Below are 22,914 nucleotides of genomic sequence, written 5' to 3'. Positions count from 1 at the left end.
CTCAATATAAAAACAGATCCAAGTCGCGAATAATAACTCAAATCTATCGATACACGGTCTTACCTCGTTGCAGCTGCACTGCTGGTTGAAGCACAAGTGGAAGTAAGAAGAACGCACATTTTATGGCTTGTAAAAGTGTTGACAGTGCTGAGTAACAACTTAAACATGAACTCACTCATTAAAACAGCAGCTCTTTCTTTGCTGTATTTGTCGACAGTCTCTCTCTAGTCATTGTTTTAAACGTTTAATATCACAGTATTAACTTTTCTGTAGGTTTCTTTTACGCCATCTACGTTACTGCAGAGATGGTATTCTGAGCCATCCGATTGGCCAGCAGTAGGCCTATAGTGCACTTGATTTGCTTTCCGGGCCTGCCGGGAAGGCAGAGTGTGTACCTTCAGACACTGAAATGGTTCAAAATGGGAAAACTTCGCCTACCCAGGGTACTGGGGAGCTGAATCGGGTGCACCTACCGCCAACAGCATCAGACGAATAAGAAAAAAATAGGAAGGCAATGCTTTTCGAATGTTGGTGAGAGGTTAAATGGGTTAGTTGTTTGAGTGCTTTGCTGACATGTTGGAGATACTGTATGTACTTTGTAAGGGTTGCTCTAAAATATAGTCTACAATGTGTAAAAAGGGTTATTGGACTGCTTTGTGTTTTGGCATTTTGGACAGTAATGCTCTTAAGGTTTTATACCACATGGTGAGGAGATTCCCTAAGTACAACAAAGGCATGAGGTCCATGGGACTTGAGATGCATCTCGTCAAGAGGTACAGTAACTAAAATGTCTATTGTCCAGGTCTTTATTATGTGTCAGCACTTGTACTGTACACCCTTGCATGTTAACTAAACTAAAACACTTTTACTTTCACTATAATTGTATCTTAAATACAGTTAATACAGTTCATTCTAACCTCTGTTGCTCAAAAGTCAGCCGAGTTCTCGCTCCCAGATAAGTGGTGTAAGACAGTAGGCCAAATGACCAGACAGAGCAGAGATGTGGTATAAGACAATGTAATACAGCTCACACGTTGGTATAAGACAGCAGCAGCTGGAGTAGAGAATGACACACCAGAGAGCAGGATGTGGCATAGAGACTACAGTGTAAAGAGATACATGATGTCACGATGAGTCATAGGGTGGTGACCTGACCTGCTTCTCGTAAATGAGTACCCCCAGGAAAGACACTGATACAAACACATGCACACAAACATATCAAATGCCCTTAACAAGATCCAGCTTGACAACATCCTTATGGGCAGTCAATTGTTGGTATCACAGATACTGAGATTAAAGTACACTGCATGACCAAAAGTATGTGGACACCTGCTCATCGTACAACTCATTCCAAAATCATGGCCATTGATATGGAGTTGGTCCCCCCTTTACTGCTATAACAGTATCCACTCTTCTGGGAATGCTTTCTAGTAGAAGTTGGAACATTGCTGCGGGGTCTTGCTTCCATTCAGCCACAAGCAGTAGTGAGGTCTGGTGCTGATGTTGGGGGATTAGGCTTGGCTCACAGTCAGTGTTCCAATTCATAGATGGGGTTGAGGTCAGGGCTCTGTGCAGGCCAGTCAAGTTCTTCCACACCGAACTCGACAAACTATTTCTGTATGGAACTCACTTTGTGCACTGGGGCATTGCCATGGTGAAACAGGAAAGGGCCTTCCGCAAACTGTTGCCACAAAGTTGGAAGCACAGAATCGTCTAGAACGTCATTGTATGCTGTATTGTTAAGATTCCCCTTCACTGGAACTAAGATACTTAATCCGAACCATGAAAAACAGTCCCAGACGATAATTCTTCCTCCACCAAACTTTACAGTTGTCACTATGAATTCGGGCAGGTACCGTTCTCCTGGCATCCGCCAAACCCAGATTCATCTGTTGGACTACCAGATGGCGAAGCGTGATTCATCACTCCAGAGAATACGTTTCCACTGCTTCAGAGTCCAATGGTGCAGAGCTTTACACCACTCCAGCCGACGCTTGGCATTGCATATGGTGATCTTAGGCTTGTGTGTGGCTGTTTGGCCATGGAACCCATTTCATGAAGCTCCCGATTAACAGTTATTGTGCTGACTTTGCTTCCAGAGGCAGCTTGGAACTCGGTAGTAAGTGTTGCAATCGAGGACAGACGATTTGTATGAGCTACGCTCTTCAGCACTCGGCCGCCCCGTTCTGTGAGCTTGTGTGGCCTACCACTTCGCGGCTGAGCTGTTGTTGCTCTTAGAAGTTTCCACTTCAAATAACATCACCTACAGTTGACAGGGGAAGCTCTAGCAGGGCAGAAATCCGATGGACTGACTTGTTGGAAAGGCGGCATCCTATGATGGTGCCAAGGTTGAAAGTGATCTCTTCAGGAAGGCCCTTCTACTGCCAATGTTTGTCTATGGAGATCGCATGGCTGTGTTTGATTTCATACACCTGTCAGCAACGGGTGTGGCTGAAATAGCCGAATCCACTAATTTGAAGGCGTGATTTGTTTATACAGTATCTGTCTATCAAGCTGTTTTATCATTTATATACTAACTCTTAGTTATTGAATCTAAGAGCCAGAGGTGGTAAAAGATTCCGTTTTAAATCCCAGTAAAATATGATGTCCACACTAAGAGTTTTTTGGAAGCAACACCAGGACCTGATAGAAAATCAAATAAAATGTGTCAAGTCTTGTAAAAATCAATCGCAGGGCTATCGAGGTCAAAGTCATGAAAGACATGAAGCCATAAATATCTCAGTGGTGGTCTATTTCCTGGTCAGCCATTTTATTGCCTGGCTAAGTCAGCATGTACCTATATTGTACTGCAGTATCACAGCAGGCCCATCAAATCTACTGTCCCCGTGTGTGTGTGTGTGTGTGTGTGTGTGTGTGTGTCTTTAAACTAATCCGTACTGGCTATTTACAAGATGTAATAGCTTCCAATCATGTCCCAAATTAATCCTCCCTGGGCCAAATGAAGACTTTACTGAAAACATTACAACTTTGGCGCTGATCCAAATAGAGAATCACTCTCCCAGACACTCAATAAACTTGATATGCACGCACGCGAACACACAAAAACACAAACACTCTGGGCTTGTCAGAGAGGTAATTGCGGTCAAAATGAAAGACCCACTGAAATACTTCCTCACAGTCTAGTAGGGATTGCATCAGTGAGACATATTATCGCTGTTCTCTAAATGAAACAATTGTAGCAGGGCTGTGTGGAAACTCCATTTGTCACTGTCACTCCACAACACGACACAGCAATCTCCAGGACAGACTCCTCTTTTCTCCCCCAACACACTCTGTCAAGATGGCATGGCATAGCACAACGAGACACAACACCGTGCAGCACAACAGAGAGAAGAGGAGGGCAGTGGAGAGGAGGAGAGAGGAGGAGAGAGGAGAGCAGAGGAGAGAAGCGGAGAGAGGAGAGGAGTGGAGAGAAGCGGAGAAGAGGGGAGGAGAGAAGCAGAGACCAGAGGAGAGGAGGAGAGCAGAGGAGTGGAGTGGAGTGGAGAGGCATTTCTTCTCCTGCAACCCTCTTCCACCCCATCTCTCCTCCTAAACTCCTTGCCACCCCACCTCACTCTCTCTCCCTTCCTTTTGCCCCCCCCCCCCATAGAGACTGTGGTTTTTATGGGTGTCAAACTATTTACATCATTAATCTCATCTCATGAATAATGAATACAACCCCTCATTCATTAATAACGAATCCATGTTGCTGAGGTGATGGTGGGGAGAGACCACACACTTAATCTTATTCAGACATCTAAATTGGTTAAACATTCATTTGGATTTGTACGTGTGTGTGTGTGTAGGCATGTGTGTGTGGTATTTTCATGAATAAATTATGTGTGGTGATGAACAGCGGGTGGGGATGTAGGAACAAGCCTCTTTAATATTTACTAAACAGAAACAGAGTCAGGTTGCACTAACTAACAAGACATGAGAGCAACACAGCATAGTACAGTGCTCCACAACCTGCACAAAGGTTATGCAAATATTTAGAAGTCTTTATATCTTTAAATCAGGTTGGGAGAGACACACAGAGAGAGACAGGCAGATGAGGAGAAAGGAGTTTAGCCCCTCTGTCTATCTGAGCAAGGAGAAGAGTGTGTGATCGGTGCAACTCCACAATTGCGTCTGTCCTGTCGGTACACTCTACTGGAACCTCAGTGTGTGTCTCATTACAGGACACACATACTGTACACACACACACACACACACTTACTGAACACCTAAACATTAATTTGAATGTATTTGGGAGGGAAAGCAATTAAGGGCTCAAACATCTCAGAGTGTATGTGTGTGCGTGTGTATGAGTGTGTGTGCATGCGTGTGTTTGTCCTCCTCTGATTGTAGAACAGCAATCATACAAATGTATACAGTGCATTCTGAAATATTCCAATCCTGGCCCTTTTTCCACATTTTGTTATGTTACAGCCTTATTCTAAAATTGATTGAATACATGTTTTCCCTCATAAATCTACACACACCCATAATGACAAAGCCAAAACCAGTTTTAAGATTTTAGAAAAAACAGAAATAACTTATTTACGTAAGCATTCAGACCCTTTGCTACGAGACTCGAAATTGAGCTCCTGTTTCCATTGCATCCTGTTTCCATCGATCATCCCTGTGGTAACTTCAATTGATTGGACATGAAAGTCAAACACCTGTCTATATAAGGTTCCACAGTTGACAAGGCCCTTCTCCCTCGATTGGTCTGTTTGGCCAGGCGGCCAACTCTAGGAAGAGTCTTGGTGTTTCCAAACTTCTTCCGTTTAAGAATAATGGAGGCCATTTTGTTCTTGGGGACATGCAGACATTTTTTGGTACCCTTCACCAGATCTGTGCCTCGACAAAATCCTGTCTCGGCATTGAAGGTCCCCAAGAACACAAAAATCAAAAAACCTGTTTTCGCTTTGTCATTATAGAGTATTGTGTGTGAGATTGCTGAAAACAAATAAATGTAATTGTTTTTAGAATAAGGCTGTAATACAACAATGTGGAAAAAGCCAAGGGGTCTGAAAACTTTACGAAGGCACTGTATATACAGTGGGGCAAAAAAGTATTTAGTCAGCCACCAATTGTGCAAGTTCTCCCACTTAAAAAGATGAGAAAAAAAATCCAGAAAATCACATTGTAGGATTTTTTATGAATTTATTTGCAAATTATGGTGGAAAATAAGTATTTTTGTGTAACAGGTGTTCTTTCCATTCAGCCCTGTTTGGAGACTGGATATATGTTGTGAGTGGATGAACGTGCACTCACAGCCTAGTAAAGGAGCCCTTTGTAGTGATTGTTTGACAATCAGATGAATATATCATGATTGGTTGTGTTTTTGCCATAATAAAAGGTAATATATTTTAAAAGTTAACTGACAAATCTTTACGGCTAGGCCTACAGAGATCCTATTGAATTAATAGGGATTATGTATTTATATGATTAGGCCCATAAAATGTATTGCTGCACGTGCACATCTTAATTTATTTTTTAACTAGGCAAGTCAGTTCAGAACAAATTCTTAATTACAATGACAGCCTACTGGGGAACAGTGGGTTAACTGCCTTGTTCAGTGGCAGAACGACAGATTTTTACCTTGTCAACTCGGCCCATACTGGCCCAACACTCTAACGACTAAGGCTATCTGGGAGATGGTTGGCAAATCACCTGCTTGTTAGTACAAGATCAGGAGGAGTGGAGGAGCTTCACTCTATTTGTTTTCACCTAATCTGTGATGCCATTAGAAAGGAGAGGAGAACTAATGTGAAAAAATGAGCCTCAGAAAATGTTATTTGTTCCTTAGAGAGCTATCATTTAGAGACTAATTGGGACAAAGGAAGGGCAGAGGGGTTAGTCTACCTATCTTTACAGGCCTAGCAGAAAAACTGCACTTGTGATGATTTGTGGTATCTGTGTCACGTTCTGACCTTTATTTCTGTTGTTTTGTCATCATTTAGAATGGTCAGAGGGTGAGTTGGGGTGGGCAGTCTATGTTTGTTTTTCTATGATTTTGGGATTTCTATGTTTCAGCCTAGTATGGTTCTCAATCAGAGGCAGGTGTCATTAGTTGTCTCTGATTGAGAATCATACTTAGGTAGCCTGGGTTTCACTGTTTGTTTGTGGGTAATTGTCTATGTTAGTTGCTTGTGTCAGCACAGGTCTCATTATAGCTTCACAGTCGTTTATTGTTTTTGTACAGTTTACTTTGTGTTTTTCATCATCTATTAAATGATGCATTCACACCATGCTGCGCTTTGGTCCGCTTCTTAATACGATCGTGACAATCTGGGTTGTCAATCAAACGGTAAAAACATATGTGGGGCCACAAACCACATGTGGTCACAGAGAAAGAGATGTCGACCAATCACAACCCCCTCTCCCTAGATGATGGTCCCATTTAATTTTCTAGTGTCCGTTTAATTCAAGTAAACAGATACTTTTAAAAATCAAATTTCTATTTCATCGGGAGTTGATAATGATCTAGACTCTAACAGCAGGTGTGAGATGAGACAATAGACAGAAGCGTGGTTAATGTGTGGAGTCGGAGTGTGGGGATAACAACTGAGCAGTGCAGGGGGACTATTGATTTGACCATGGTGTCTGGGGTAAATGCAGGGTTCATCAAACAATCTTGAATTAAACAGTGTTTTAATGATGAGGAGGGAAGATCATTTAAATTATTTAATGTAAATATTTAATGATGTTATGTTAAACTGACTGCAGGGGGGACTTCACTGATTGGCTTAACTGAGGCAGGAAATCAATATGATTGGTTAATGCCTCAGGAGATGAGGTCTCAGGGTTAAACAGGCCACCTGTCAACCTCTCACAATGACCTATGTCATTTAGGTCATTGTGAGAGGTTGACAGGTGGCCTGTTGACGGTTTAAAGAAATTATTAACATTCTGCTCTCAAAAATGATGATCCAAATGGTAATGAACTTATTTATATATCTGACAACCAGAAGTGTAATTTGAATTAGAGAACTGAACCCTCAACCTTGGCTTTCCTAACACCACGCTCTCAAAAAGTGAACGACACAGTACCATGTTTCACGCAGCACCGTGCTCACACAGCCCAGCCCAGACTGCAGCAGAGAACAGATGGCAGAAGCATCATCAGCACAAAATATGATACATTTCTTTTCATTTAGCACGAACAAGACAAACACCTGTGTGTGTGTGTGTGTGTGTGTGTGTGTGTGTGTGTGTGTGTGTGTGTGTGTGTGTGTGTGTGTGTGTGTGTGTGTGTGTGTGTGTGTGTGTGTGTGTGTGTGTGTGTGTGTGTGTGTGTGTGTGAGAGAGAGCGTGGGCCTGTGCGTGTTAAGAGGTGCACTTTGTCACAGTGTGTGTGTGTGTGTTTGGCTGATCTTCTCTCTCAGGCACCAACACGCCCCACAAATACCTCCTGACATGCAAATTAAGGAGAATATAAACAGAGTGCTACAAATGAGACATCCATCAATGACTGAAGGTTTCATCCGACTCAGCATCAAAATTGTTAATAGGTTTAATAACAATTCTAATAAATGCAAGAATTGGACAATGGATGAAGATACTCCAAAGTGTTTGAATTGTTAATGAAATATAGCACATCAATATAGCACATAAAACATTTTACAGGGATTTTGACGGGAATGTCACAGTTTATTTTCATAGAACGCACTCATATACATTTTGTAATAGTGTCAGGAATTTATTTTATATTTTGTGTTAAAATAAAGAAAATTATATATGCCTCATTTGCAGAAATACACTTTGCATTTATGAAAATATTAACATAAAGGGGTGGGACAGGGCTTCAAACACAAAAACTTCCTTAGTGCAGGAGGCCTAGACTGTCTCGAGTTCCTCATTAATTACTGTTGTGTTCACGTTCTGTTGCATAATTCAACAACCTGGAAAGCCTTGGGTTCATACATGTTAACATCAGAAACCTCCTCCCTAAGTTTCCTTTATTCATTGCTTTAGCACACTCCGCCAACCCTGATGTCCTAACCGTGTCTGAATCCTGGATTAGGAAGGACACCAAAAATTCTGACATTTCCATCCCCAATTACAACATTTTCCATCAAGATTGAACTGCTAAAGGGGGCGGAGTTGCAATCTACTGCCGAGACAGCCTGCAGAGTTATGTTCTACTATCCAGGTCTATGCCCAAACAGTTCGAGCTACTACTTCTCTCTACCTCTCTCCAGAAATAAGTCTCTCACTGTTACTGCTTGTTATAAACCCCCCTCAGCTCCTTGCTGTGCCCTGTGAATTGATTTCCCCCCATCTATTGTCCGAGCTCGTACTGTTAGGTGACCTACACTGGGACATGCTTAACACCTCTGCTGTCCTTAAATCTAAGCTAGATGCCCTCATACTCACACAAATTATCAAGGAAACTAGCTGGTACAACCTCAAATCCGAAAACATGGGCACCCTCATAGATATCATCCTGACCAACTTGCCCTCTAAATACACCTCTACTGATTTCAACCAGGATCTCAGCGATCACTGCCTCATTGCCTGCATCCATTATGGGTCAGTGGTCCCTCATCACTGTCAAACACTCGCTAAAACACTTCAGCGAGCAGGCAGTTCTAATCGACCTGGCCCGGGTATCCTGGAAGGGTATTGACCTCATCCCAGCAGTAGAGGATGCCTGATTGTTCTTCAAAAGGGCCTCTCACCATCTTAAATAAGCATACCCGTTTCAAAAATTGTTGAACTAAGAACAGATATAGCCCTTGTTTCACTCCAGACTTGACTGCCCTTGACCAGCACAAAAACATCCTGTGGCGCACTGCACTAGCTTCGAATAGTCCCCGCGATATGCAACATTTCAGGGAAGTCAGGAACCAATATACACAGTCAGTTAGGAAAGCTAAGGCTAGCTTTTTCAAGCAAAAATGTGCATCCTGCAGCATTAATTCCAAAATGTTTAGGGACAAGGTACAGTCCATGGAGAATAAGAGCACCTCCTCTCAGCTGTCCCCTGCACTGAGGCTAGGAAACACTGTCACCACCGAAAAATCCACGATAATCGAGAATGTCAATAAGCATCTCTCTACGGCTGGCCATGCTTTCCACCTGGCTACCCCAACCCCGGCCAACAGCTCTGCACCCCTCCAGAAACTGCCTCCCCAAGCCCCCCCCAGCTTCTCCTTCACCCAAATCCAGACAGCTGATATCCTGAAAGAGCTTCATAATCTGGATCCCTACAAATCAGCTGGGCTAGACAATCTGGACACTCTCTTCCTAAAATTATCCGCTGCCATTGTTGCAACCCCCCTATCATAACCACCATCGATAAAAAAACAATACTGTGCAGCCGTCTTCATCGACCTGGCCAAGCTTTCAACTCCGTCAATCACCGTATTCTTATCGGTAGACTCAACAGCCTTGGTTTCTCTAATAACTGCCTCGCTTGGTTCACTATCTACTTCTCAGATAGAGTTCAGTGTGTCAAATCGGAGGGCCTGTTGTCCGGACCTCTGGCAGTGTCACGACTTCTACCGAAGGTAACTCCTCTCCCTATTCGGGCGGCGCTCGGCGTCGCCGGTTTACTAGCCGCTACCGATCCCTTTTTCCTTTTCTGGTTGTTTTGTCTGTGTGTTCCTTTTCACACCTGGTTTCAATTGCTTTTATTTCTGTGTGTATATTAAGCTTGTGGGTATTTGCGTTCGGTATTCTATGCTGTTTATTGTTTTCGCATTTACGTATGTGTATGTAGTGTCGGAACTGTGGTTGTTCCTCCGTGTATTGACACGAGTTTCCGTTCCTTCGAGAGCGTAGTTTCGATATTCATCTGGGCCAATTTTGTATTGGTGGACTATGTATACATATATCTATATTAAACACGCTTCTCAGAAATCCCTGCTCTCCTGAGCCTGACTCCTACACCTCTCACCGAGACGCACCTTATCACAGGCAGTCTCTATGGGGGTGCCACAGGGTTCAATTCTTGTTGTTGCTCTTGCTGCGGGTAATTCTTTGATCCACCTCTACGCAGACGACACCACTCTGTATACATCTGGCCCTTCTTTGGACACTGTGTTAACAAACCTCCAAACGAGCTTCAATGCCAGACAACACTCCTTCCGTGGCCTCCAGCTGCTCTTAAACGCTAGTAAAACTAAATGCATGCTCTTCAACCGATCGCTGCCCGCACCTGCCCGCCCGTCTAGCATCACTACTCTGGACGGTTCTGACCTAGAATATGTGGACAACTACAAATACCAAGGTGTCTGGCTAGACTCAGATTAAACCTGTTAAGCCTACCCCCTACTTTTTCGAACATTCTGGTAAAAGTCGCGCAACATTTCAGCGTCCTGCTACTCATGCCAGGAATATAGTATATGCATATGATTAGTATGTGTGGATAGAAAATACTCTGACGTTTCTAAAACTGGTTAAATCACCCCTGTGACTATAACAGAGCGTGTGTTTCATCGAAAAGCGCAAGAAAAACTGATCACTGAAAACTGAAAAAAATATAAATGCGCCACTTGCATGTATTGTCTATGGGACACCAAATTAAATGGGGCTGAGATTGCAAGTCCTACAGCTTCCACACGATGTCGCCAGTCTTGTGAATTGCCTGGGGGTTGTTTCTTGGTCAAACGAAGAAGAGAGACCCCTTTCCATCCGGTCTCCGACAGGAAGTTTTGGAAGAGAGATTTCCGAACATGATTTGAAGACGTGGAGCTATTGAATACACATCGCCCCGTGATCAATTTGATAGATTATTAACGTTTACTAATACCTAAAGTTGGATTACAAAAGTATTTCGAAGTGTTTTGTGAAAGTTTATCGTCGACTTTTTTGATTTAAAAAAATTACGTTGCGTTTTGAAACTGTGTTTTTTTCTGGATCACACAGTTTTCATAGATCGATATTTAGGGTATATATGGACCGATTTAATCGAAAAAAAGACCCAATAGTGATGTTTATGGGACATATAGGAGTGCCAACAAAGAAGCTCGTCAAAGGTAATGCATGTTTTATATTTTATCTGCTATTTGGCTATGCTAATTCTTCGGGGTGTTGCATGCTATCAGATAATAGCTTCTCATGCTTTCGCCGAAAAGCATTTTAAAAATCTGACTTGTTGGCTAGATTCACAACGAGTGTAGCTTTAATTCAGTACCCTGCATGTGTGTTTTAATGAACGTTTGAGTTTTAACGAGTGCTATTAGCATTTGGCGTAGCGCATTTGTATTTCCAGATGGCTGGGTGGGACGCAGACGTCTCAGGGGACGCTAAGAGTTAAGCATCTCCAATCCAAAATTAAATCTAGAATCGGCTTCATATTTCGCAACAAAACCTCCATCACTCATGCTGCCAAACATACCCTCGTAAAATTGACTATCCTCCCGATCCTTGACTTTGGCGATGTCATTTAGAATATAGCCTCCAACACTGTACTCAGCAAATTGGATGCAGTCTATCACAGTGCTATCCGTTTTGTCACCAAACCCCCATATACTACCCACCATTGCAACATGTATGCTCTTGTTGGCTGGTCCTCGCTACATATTTGTCGCCAAATCCTCTGGCTCCAGGTCATCTATAAGTCTTGCTAGGTAAAGCTCTGCCTTATCTCAGCTCACTGGCCACCATAGCAACACCCACCCGTAGCACGCGCTCCAGCAGGTATATTTCACTGGTCATCTCCAAAGCCAACACCTACTTTGGCCACCTTTTCTTCCAGTTCTCTGCTGCAATGACTGGAACGAATTACAAAAATCACTGAAGTTGAAGTTAGTGTCTCCCTCACTAACTTCAAGCATCGGCTGTCAGAGCAGCTTACCGAATGCTGCAGCTGTACACAGCCCATCTGGTTAAATAAAGGTGAAAAAAAAATCTGTAAATAGCCCACCCAAACAACTACCTACCTCATCCACATATGTTTTTTTTCTGCTCTTTTGCACACCAGTATTTATACCTGCACATCCTCATCTGCACATCTATCACTCCAGTGTTAATTGCTAAATTGTAATTACTTTGCCACTATGGCCTATTTATTGCCTTACCTCCCTACTTCATTTGCACACACTGTATAAAGATGTTCTATTGTGTTATTGACTGTAAGTTTGTTTATCCCATGTGTAACAATGTGTTATTGTTTTTGTCGCACTGCTTTGCTTTGCTTTGCTTTATCTCAGGTCGCAGTTATAAATGAGAACTTGTTCTCAACTGGCCTACCTGGTTAAATAAAGGTGAAATAAAAAGTGTGTGTGTCAATAGCAGGATACACTCAGATTAAAAATCAACATGCTTGGCTCTAGATTACATCTATCTAAACATACTTTATATTGTTTGTTGAGATCAGACATACGATCACTAGTGTTCATTTTCGGAAGGTGTTTTCATTTCAGTGCATCTAATTGTTAACATTAAACTGTATTAAATTATTACTTTTTTCAATTCCACAAAAAATGAACACCCATCAAAATGGAGTTCTCTTTCATCTCATATAAGTGTCGAGACGGGTGCGTTAAATCGCAGACAAAGCTTTAGCATTTAGATTGATGCAACGAAAAGACAATGGATTCCATTGACCCCATTGCAGCCATTACTGGGGCATGTTTGACAGGTCATTAAAAACATTTCCGCGGTCGTAAATTTAACGGGAAAAAGATACAGACACAAGCAATAGCATGAAAGAGTCGCAGGAGTATATAAGCAAACAATCTAGCGAGATGTTTTTTGTTTCTGGTGTGTGTCTGCCGTTGTCTTTAGTTTTACACCTCCTTTATTTTACAAGTGCGTCTGACCTGCTTGGGTTTTGCATAAACATGCGCAACACACACACACACACACACACACACACACACACACACACACTTTAAATATGAACACTTATATAAAAGCAAGCATGCACACAGCAGGAGCACTTTGGGAGTAAGGCTCACAGCATGCCATCACACATACCCACACCCCTCTCCCTGGAGGAGCACTTTGGGAGTAAGGCTCACAGCATGCTATCACACATACTCACACCCCTCTCCTTGGATGAGCACTTTGGGAGTAAGGCTCACAGCATGCCATCACACATACTCACACCCCTCTCCCTGGAGGAGCACTTTGGGAGTAAGGATCACAGCATGCCATCACACTTACCCACACCCCTCTCCCTGGAGGAGCACTTTGAGAGTAAGGCACACATGCAGTAATTAATGCAATCTCCAGCTCGGCAGATGCCTGCTTGTGTGTGTGTCTGTGTGTGCACAATAACACCCCCAACACACAAAGACAGGATGAGAAGAATGTATAAGCATTTTGTTCTACCAGCTCTCACAGTAGCACGGTAGAATTAGACCTTCATCCATGTTTCTTAAAACCTTTTTGGGATAGGGGGCAGCATTTTCACTTTTGGATGAATAGCTTGCACAGAGTGAAATGCCTCCTCCTCTGTCCCAGATGCTAATATATGCATATTATTATTAGTATTGGATAGAAAACACTGAAGTTTCTAAAACTGTTTGAATGATGTCTGTGAGTATAACAGAACCTGAGAAAAATCCAACCAGGAAGTGGGAAATCTGAGCTTTGTAGTTTTTCAAAGCTTGGCCTACCAAATACACAGTGGGGTATGGATAAAGTTGCACTTTCTACGGCTTCCACTAGATGTCAACCGTCTTTAGAAACTTGAATGAGGATTCTACTTGAAAGGAGGGGCTGATGAGACCTGTTTGAGTCAGTGGTCTGGCAGAGTGTCTCAGGCTCATGACGTGTGCTCCTGAAAGAGTTACCTCTCGTTCCAGTGCTTTTCTTCAGACCTAGGAATTCTCCGGTTGGAACATTATTGATGTTTTATGTTAAAAACATCCTAAAGATTGATTCCATGCATCGTTTGACATGTTTCTAAAGGACTGTAACAGAACATTGAGTTTTTGTCTGGACGAAGTGCCTGCGCCTCATGAAGATGGATTACTGGGCTGAACACGCTAACAACAAGTGGCTATTTGGACATAAATGATGGACTTTATGGAACAAATCAGTCATTTATTGTCGAACTGGGATTCCTGGGAGTGCCTTCTGATGAAGATCATCAAAGGTAAGTGAATATTTATGGTGTTATTTCTAACTTCTGTTGACTCCAAAATGGCGGATATTTCTCTTGCTGGATTGGGCTCTGAGCGCCGTTCTCATATTTTTTTTGAAATCTGACACAGCGGTTGCATTAAGGAGAAGTGTATCTTTAATTCTGTGAATAACACTTGTATCTTTTCAATGTTTATGAATCACAACATTACTGTACATAACGCGCCAATGTAAACTGAGATTTCTGGATATAAATGTGCACATTATCGAACAAAACATACATGTATTGTGTAACATGATGTCCTATGACTGTCATCTGATGAAGATCATCAAAGGTTAGTAATTCATTTGATCTATATTTCTGCTTTTTGTGACTCCTATCTTTGGCTGGAAAAATGGCTGTGAATTTTTTGGACTTGGCTATGACCTAACATAATCATATGTTGTGCTTTTGCTGTTAAGCCTTTTTGAAATCGGACACGATGGGTAGACTAAGAAGATGTTTCTTTAATTTGCTGTATTAAGCATCAACTCAGAATGGTTTAGGTAAGGGTTAAGGTTTAGTTTAGGCATAAAAAAAAGTTATCACTTGATTCAAACTTACAACCTTTGGGATCAGAGGTACATCAGAGGCAGATGCTTACACCCACCCACCATACCAGTCCCCAACGCCCTAGCAAACCCAAAACTTACTTGAATGCGACAGCGCTCACTGTTGCCTCTAGTGGACAGTTTCTACATCATCTCCCAATGTTCTCAGACATGGATGGATGTCGAATACTGACTTGTATCATGGGTGACCTGGCTGATTTTGTTGCCTGCCTTATTTTATCTTATATTAGAGAAAGCACACACCTACACACATACCCCCTGGACCTTTTCCTACACACTGAGTATACACACACGCACACACTAATTCATACAGTTGTCTGGGGAAGACTGGGTTGCAGACTGGCTACTCTGTGTGAGTATAACTACCCCGTCTTGAGCCCTCTCTCTCTCTCTCTCTCTCTCTCTCTCTCTCTCTCTCTCTCTCTCGCATCCTCTCCATGTCTCCAAGGCCTCTCCTCTCTCTAAGCAGTATAATTTACAGCCACACAGCAAACGAATTTCCTCCACAGTAACGTCACAACACTACATCACTCAGTCTGTCTGTCTGATGGCAATCTGTCACCAGGAACACTCATACAATATCGCACATAAAACTGTTACTGGCTTCATAGTAATGCATGGGAGAGGCACCTCAGCTCTAGCCTTGTGAAGGACGCAGGTTAGGCTATTACAGGTATTTAATTCACACATGTCACGTCGGTATGAAGGATCCGGGAGACAGACGCAGGAATGCGTAATATGGGTTTTTACTTTACCCAAACTACGACATGCCGTGTAAGGGCACAGGGACGAAGACCAAACAAACATGTACACAAAATGCAGGGTTGAAATCCAAGCAAAAGAAAGAGGAGTACCTTAAATAAATAACACACACGCACAATGATTAACACACGGGACGAGAACTATAATCATCTGCACGAAAGCCAAAAGAATGCCAAAAGCACACAGCACAAGTACTCACACGCACCAACGGACATTGGAACAATAATCGACAAGGCCATGAAAACCAAAGGGCACATATATACAAATACTAATCAGTGGGAATAATGGACAGGTGTGTGTGATTCAGTGCCTTGTGGACAGGATGGTGCAGGGTATGGGATAAGGGTGGAGGTGAACATTTGCACCGAATTGAGGCATTATAGGTCCAGTAACATTTTATTCACCAAACTCTGATGGGAATGGATTGAGAACCCAAGACACACCAAAAAAGAACACTGAGAAAACAGATCCAAACTGTTTTGTCTGAAGTGCTGTAGCGGATGATATGACATCAACCGAAATGACAAGTCAGGGGCCTGGGACATGAGCTGATTTTTCCTGGGCCCCAGCCTGTGGAGCATGGGGCTTGCCTGCTGCCTTCGCCCCAACTTGGCTCACTAGACCTTGGCTGTCCCGTGCCAGAGACACAGGGTGCTGGTTTCGACAGGAGCTGTAATCTGGAACCGGGTCTGGTGCTGAGAGAGCTGAGTGGTCAGACAGAGGGATAAGTGGCTAAGTGTGTGTGTAGCAGTCCGGAGACTGCTGGAGTATGACTGTCTGACTTTGATAAGGTCATCCTGCTGGGGCCCGGGCCCCTATTGTGATACACTGAGGGCCTCCTGCAAGCCCGCCTGTCATCTCTAGCACTGACACGGTGCTCTTAAGGGATTTTAAATCTACAACACCCCTTTTGAATTAGATGTTGATATTTAAAAATGGTACGCTACTTATCCTTTTCTCTATAAAATGTCTTACACGACCACGTACCTACATTTGTTTTCATAACATTACACATTTATTTTTAACCCTGTAAAATTAAATTGCCTGATGGCGCACAAATGGAGAAAGAGAGTCTTCATACACGCTCATTTGTTTCCACATTTCCTCTCCTGGCCTCCGCTACTCGATGACCTTTTACCTTTTCAAAATCAGGCAAGAATAGGGCAAATTCTCCCAGAGCATTGCAGAAACAGATGGAAAACTTGAGGAAGACAGAAAGAGATGGAAAGAGTTTTACAGTCACGAGAGAAAAAGTGAGAAAGAAAGAGAGAGAAAGAGAGAGACATAGAAACATTGTGAAAGAGAAAGAGAGAAAGAAAAGAAAGAGAGAGGAGGTGAGTGCGATCAAGCATAAGTAAATGTCAGCTAGTCCACAGGTCTCAGGTGGTAGGTAGAAGTAGGTAGGTACTGGAGGTACTGAAGTAGGTAGTAATACATCAGGACTGGCTCTTTAACTCCAGATAGCATCTATCATGGCCCAGTCCTCTAACTTCCCTCAGAGTCCAGAGCACACAGTTAGACAGCTATATCACAACTCCTCCCTGTCCCTGACCAGCAGTGTACCTCAGACTGCCCACCATAATGAGGTAATAGAGACAAAAGTAAAAGAGTCCCAGTAGAAATATGATCACCCTGCTGTCATGGCTCTATTGCTACAAGAGAGAACGGCAAATACATTCCTGTCTGACAGAGAGTCCATGTGTGTCCCAAATGGCACCCTATCCCTACTGTATATAAGGCACTGCTTTTAACCAGAGCCCTGGTCAAAAGCAGTGCACTACATAGAAAACAGTATGACATTGGGACACAATTCCAGAGCTGTTATATGGCAGGTGTGTCCCAGTAGGAAGGGGGATAGTGGAACAATCTATGAGGAAACTAGGCCAAACACACACAGCAAGACTGCTGAATCAAAGGATGGAGACCTTTCCATCTCCCCCTGCAGGATGCAGACGGTAACAAACACACACTGCACCAGTCCCATTGTGAGGCCAAGTAGGCCCAGGGAAGGACACACACAAACACTACCTGCTGTCAAACACACACTCGCACATCCTGACACACACTTTTCTGTCCCCTCCCTGTTTCCTGTCAACATGATGCAGTCGGATCAAGATAATCCTCTCTTCCTGTCTGAGAGGATATGGCTGGAGAGAGATGGGCCATCCCGCTACTGAGGCTAGCAGATCACTGTAGTTAGCGGGTCACTTTAGGAACACATTAGTTAATAGATTCCATTCATGGATTCTCATATTAAGGATATGTACCCTTTTGTTTCTATACTGTTTTAAAACTCCACAAACTCAATTTAAAAGTTATTTCCTGACCAACAAAATAATATTCTGTCTGTTTGGCAAGACTACTTGAAGTCTTTATCAGCCCTATATAAAGCTGTTCTATGGTAAAAATATGTGTAAAAGGCTTATCAACTGTGGTACAGTACTTACAGGAAGTTGACACAGCCAGTGCTGGGTGGAGGAGCAATCCAGACGAAGCTGAGACTGGTGGAGGGCTGGTGGCTGACGTGAGACGCCACGACACTACACACAAACTGAGTCCTAAACTGACGCTGCTCCGGCATCACACCTGAGAGAAGAGCAGAGAGAGAAAGAGCGAGCGATTAGAGAGACATTGGAAAAGAAAGCGAGGAGGTGAGAGAGAGAGAGAGAGAGAGATAGAGAGAGAGAGAGAGAGAGAGAGCGAGAGAGAGAGAGAGAGAGAGAGAGAGGCATAGAGTGTTAGTGACAGACGTAAGCCTTCAGTGAAAATATGTTTGAAGTGGAATGGGGCTTGTTAGGAAATGTTGTGCACACATCCAGTAACTTGTATGTGTACAGAACAGAAAAGTAATGAAAGAAATAAGATACAATGCTCCAACAAATTACTAAATGCAACGTTTTCATCAGGCTGGGGGCACACAGAAGAGACTAAAGACGCTCAGAGGAGAGGAGCCAGGTGGCGCCACCTGATGTTTGGGTCATCTCTGCACCGCTGCTCTGACATCCTCCTCCATCCTTCCTTCATTCGTTCCCATCCTCTCTCACTCCTATCTTCCCTCCCACACCTTTTTCTTCCTCCATCCCTCCCTCCTTCCCTCCTTCCTCCATCCCTTCTAACCTTCTGATGCCGTGACAATCTGCTAACTCTCAGTCCTCCATCCCTCCTTGACACGGTGTAATGGTGCTCTGATTGATGACTGCCTTGTCATGAGACATCATGTCACACAATCTTTCTTTCGTTGGAGACCACAGGGAGTGATCAGAATGGAACACAGCCAGTGTCACGTCCGTTATACGAATGAGACCAAGGCACAGTGTCGTATGCGTACATTCTAATTTATTAAAAGAATGAACACTGAACAAACTAACAAAACAACAAAACGAACCGTGAAGCTAATATGAATAGTGTAGACAGGCAACTAAACATAGAACAAGATCCCACAAACACCAAAGGGAAATGGCTACCTAAATATGATCCCCAATCAGAGACAACGATAAACAGCTACCTCTGATTGGGAAACATTTCAGGCCACCATAAAAACATGCAAATCACCTAGACCTACAAAATCCTAGAAATACAAAAACCCTAGACAATGCAACCCCCCTAGATAATACAAAAACTAGCGTACCCACCCTAGTCACACCCTGACCTAACCAAAATATAATGAAAACAGAGATATCTCAGGTCAGGGCGTGACAGTACCCCCCCAAAGGTGCGGACTCCCAGCCGCAAACCTGAACCTATAGGGGAGGGTCTGGGTGGGCATCTACCCTCGGTGGCGGCTCTGGTTCTGGTTCTGGTTCTGGACGCCTCTCCCCCTCTTTACGCTGATCCCTCCACCTTTGTAGAACCGGACCGTGGATCATCGCCGGAGGCTCTGGACTGTGGATCATCGCCGGAGGACTGGGGACCGTCGCTGGAGATCTCGGACTGGGGACCATCGCTGGAGGCCCCGGACTGGGGATCTTCGCTGGAGACCCCAGACTGGGGACCGTAGCTGGAGGCTCCGGACTGGGGATCGCCGCTGGAGGCTCCGGACTGGGGACCGTCGCTGGAGGCTCTGGACTGGGAACTGTCACCGGAAGCAATGGACTGGGAACTGTCGTCGGAAGCTCTGGACTGTGGAGGCGCACTGGAGGCCTGATGCGTTGGACTGGTACTGTTAGCACCGGGTTGATGACACGCACCTCAGGGCGAGTGCGGGGAGGAGGCACAGGACATACTGGACTGTGGAGGTGTACTGGAGACCTGATGCGTGGGACCGGTACAGGTGGCACCGGGCTGATGACACGCACCTCAGGGCGAGTGCGAAGAGGAGGCACAGGACGTACTGGACTGTGGAGGCGCATTGGAGACCTGATGCATGGGACCGGTACCGGGCTGATGACACACACCTCAGCACACCCGCTTTGCAGCGCTCTCAATGCTAGCACCTCTCTCCTCACCTCCTCACCTCTCTCCTCATCCGACTCCCTGACGGGCTCTGGTTCGCTCCTCGGCTCCGCCGACTGTTCCATTTGCCCCATCCAAAATGTTCTTGCGGTTTCTGTGGCCTACCTCGTTGGTATAACTCCTCGTAACGTCGCCGTTCCGCTTTCACTGCCTCTATTTCCTCCTTCAGTCCTGCTCCATCCAGGATCTCCTCCCAGGTCCATTCCCCCTGAACACGCTGCTTGGTCCCTTTTTGGTGGGATCTTCTAAACATAGAACAAGATCCCACAAACATCAAAGGGCAATTGCTACCTAAATAGGATCCCCAATCAGAGACAACGATAAACAGCTGCCTCTGATTGGGAGCCATATCAGGCCACTACAAATATACAAATCACCTTGACCTACAAAACCCTAGACATACAAAAACCCTAGACAATACAAAACCCCTAGACAATGCAAAAACTAGCGTACCCACCCTAATCATACCCTGACCTAACCAAAATATAAAGAAAACAGAGATATCTCAGGTCAGGGCGTGACAGCCAGGGTGTCAGGCGATGGTTAACCTGGTGCAGTGAATCAGGCGCAGAAGAGCAGAACTGAGCGTACAAGGTTTTTAATTCCATGACAGCACCAGTGTACAGACAATACTCAAACTGCTGAGAACTACCGGTTACTCGAAAATAACAGGAGTAAATACATAACCCGGCAAACATATCCAGCTGACAAGTACCGCCATGAACAGTCAATAAACATGCACACTAACATGTGGGAAACAGAGGGTTATATAATGGACATGTAATTGGGGAACCAATAGAAACCAGGTGTGTAGAAAACAAAGACAAAACAAATGGAAAATGAAAAGTGGATCGGCGATGGCTAAAAGACCGGTGACGTTGATCGCCGAACGCCGCCCGAACAAGGAGAGGGACCGACTTCGGTAGAAGTTATGACACAGGGCAACTGAACACAATAGCCTAACACAGACAAAAGCTTGAGGCAATAAGCCATTCAGCAGTGTTGTGACTTTGGCTATGGATATTCAAGATCATGTACTGATTAATTACTGGAATAATTAATTGATCTAATTTATTGAATTAATTTGATCCACCTGCAAAAAAAATAAAAGTCTCTATCATATCCCAATTCATCTAAGGGTGGCACCATTAAGGGTTGGATTATATAGAGAGATTCTTGAATTAAATCCATCAGTAGTTATCATTAGTTATCATCAGTTATACCATTAATCCTATCAACAACAGTCTTAATCAACATTCAATTTACTATATTCTCTTTCTGTGTCACGCCCTGGTCTTAGTATTTTGTGTTTATATATTTATTTGGTCAGGCCAGGGTGTGACATGGGGTTATTTTGTGTTGTGTTGTGGTATTGGGGTTTTAGTAGGTATTGGGATTGTGGCTGAGTAGGGGTCTCTAGCATAGTCTATGGCTGCCTGAGGCAGTTCTCAATCAGAGTCAGGTGATTCTCGTTGTCTCTGATTGGGAACCATATTTAGGTAGCCTGGGTTTCACTGTGTGTTTTGTGGGTGATTGTTCCTGTCTCTGTGTTAGTTGTCACCAGACAGGCTGTATAGGTTTTCACATTTTCCGTTTGTTGTTTTTGTATTGTTCGTATTCGTTTTCATTAAACATGTATCGAACTAACCACGCTGCATTTTGGTTCAACTCTCCTTCGACGGAAGAAAGCCGTAACATTCTGAACATTCTTTCTGTCATTTTTTTTAAACTTCAAGAACCCAATCGCTTGCAATTGAACTCAATGCCATAAATAATTAATTCAAGGTGTATTTACTAGACTACTAGATAAGTTGAAAATGAAGATAGTTAACAAATACAATATAGTCAGTGTGTAACGGTATACATTATTGTAGTGAGAATCTCCACAGATCACTGTGAATGAACTTCTGTACTCAACTCAGCAAATACAACAGTATATTTATTCACAAGACTTTAGAGGACAAAATGGTCTTATCAATTGAGAGGGAAATATGTGTGATTACATCTCAGTCCGTTATTACACACTGAACATCTCCTAACAGCCTGGCACTTGGTAGTAGCCCTGTATACTGACACTTCATAAATTACACCCTCCTTTCACCACACACACACACACACACACACACACACACACACACACACACACACACACACACACACACACACACACACACACACACACACACACACACACACAGGTAATCTCTTTGACACACACACACACATTTTTTGAAAATTGTATGTCGTACACAATACAATTCCCCTCTCACATACATGTGCATACACACTAACACCTACACAGGCATAAGGCTGGGGTAGGCTCTTTCAGTTAAAAATGCTTTCACATTCCTATACTCATACACACGTCACTCTCAGAAACATTCCCCCGCTGTCCCATGACATGCAATTAAGGCCCAGTCAAAGCAATACGGCCCAGTTAGCTTTAGCGCAAAGTGTCCAATTCTGCGCCAGGGCTACGCAAGTGCTGTGTGTGTGCATGGGTGTATGTGTCTCCAATACTTCGCAGGCAATTTGAGGCTCCCCACAGAGGTGCATAATACAGGCTTAGCTCCCATCGCCACGGTAACACAATCTAGTGAACACCGGAGTGAGGAAAGGCGAGGGAAACAGGGGAACCCAGCTAACACATTTGGTTTCTTGGAAGTTATGGGAAAGTACGTTTTTGGTTTGCCATTGGTTCTGGGATGAAGCCATACGTTTCCAGACCGGTAAAACTGAAAATACTGAAATTCCCACAGAAGAACGTTGTTTCATAATGCTATCTGAATGTTTTGAAAACATGATTTAAATAGAACCATGTTGGAAACATTATGCTGAAGTACTGGAATTATATGTTTCTAATTTTGTCAGAACATTGTTCTCATTGCAAGTTAAAGCTTACTGTTAACTAGCTAGCTGACATTAGATGGCTGGCTCGCTAGCTAACATTACGTTTATGATGTGTGTAGTAATGTTAACTCAAAATGCTACTTTCTATACTTTAGAACCGGAACCCCCAACAGGAGCTAGCCAGCTAACTAGCTACTGGCTAGT

The 22,914-nt window shown here is 43.6% G+C and overlaps 1 protein-coding gene across 1 annotated transcript in view; it reads right to left on the bottom strand.

The window, feature by feature from the left end:
- The window catches only part of LOC109888924 (reelin), a 268,663-nt gene that overhangs the window by 144,429 nt on the left and 101,320 nt on the right, over positions 1-22,914 (bottom strand). Inside the window, exon 3 of the mRNA XM_031823231.1 lies at positions 17,856-17,994. Within this exon, the coding sequence (XP_031679091.1) occupies positions 17,856-17,994 (139 nt within the window). The remainder of the gene's footprint in view (positions 1-17,855; positions 17,995-22,914) is intronic.

The sequence above is a fragment of the Oncorhynchus kisutch genome, linkage group LG4, assembly GCF_002021735.2.
Source record: "Oncorhynchus kisutch isolate 150728-3 linkage group LG4, Okis_V2, whole genome shotgun sequence".
Taxonomy (NCBI): domain Eukaryota; kingdom Metazoa; phylum Chordata; class Actinopteri; order Salmoniformes; family Salmonidae; genus Oncorhynchus; species Oncorhynchus kisutch.
The sequence above is the reverse complement of the archived record's forward strand: the minus strand, read 5'-3'. Positions and strand labels throughout refer to the sequence as shown.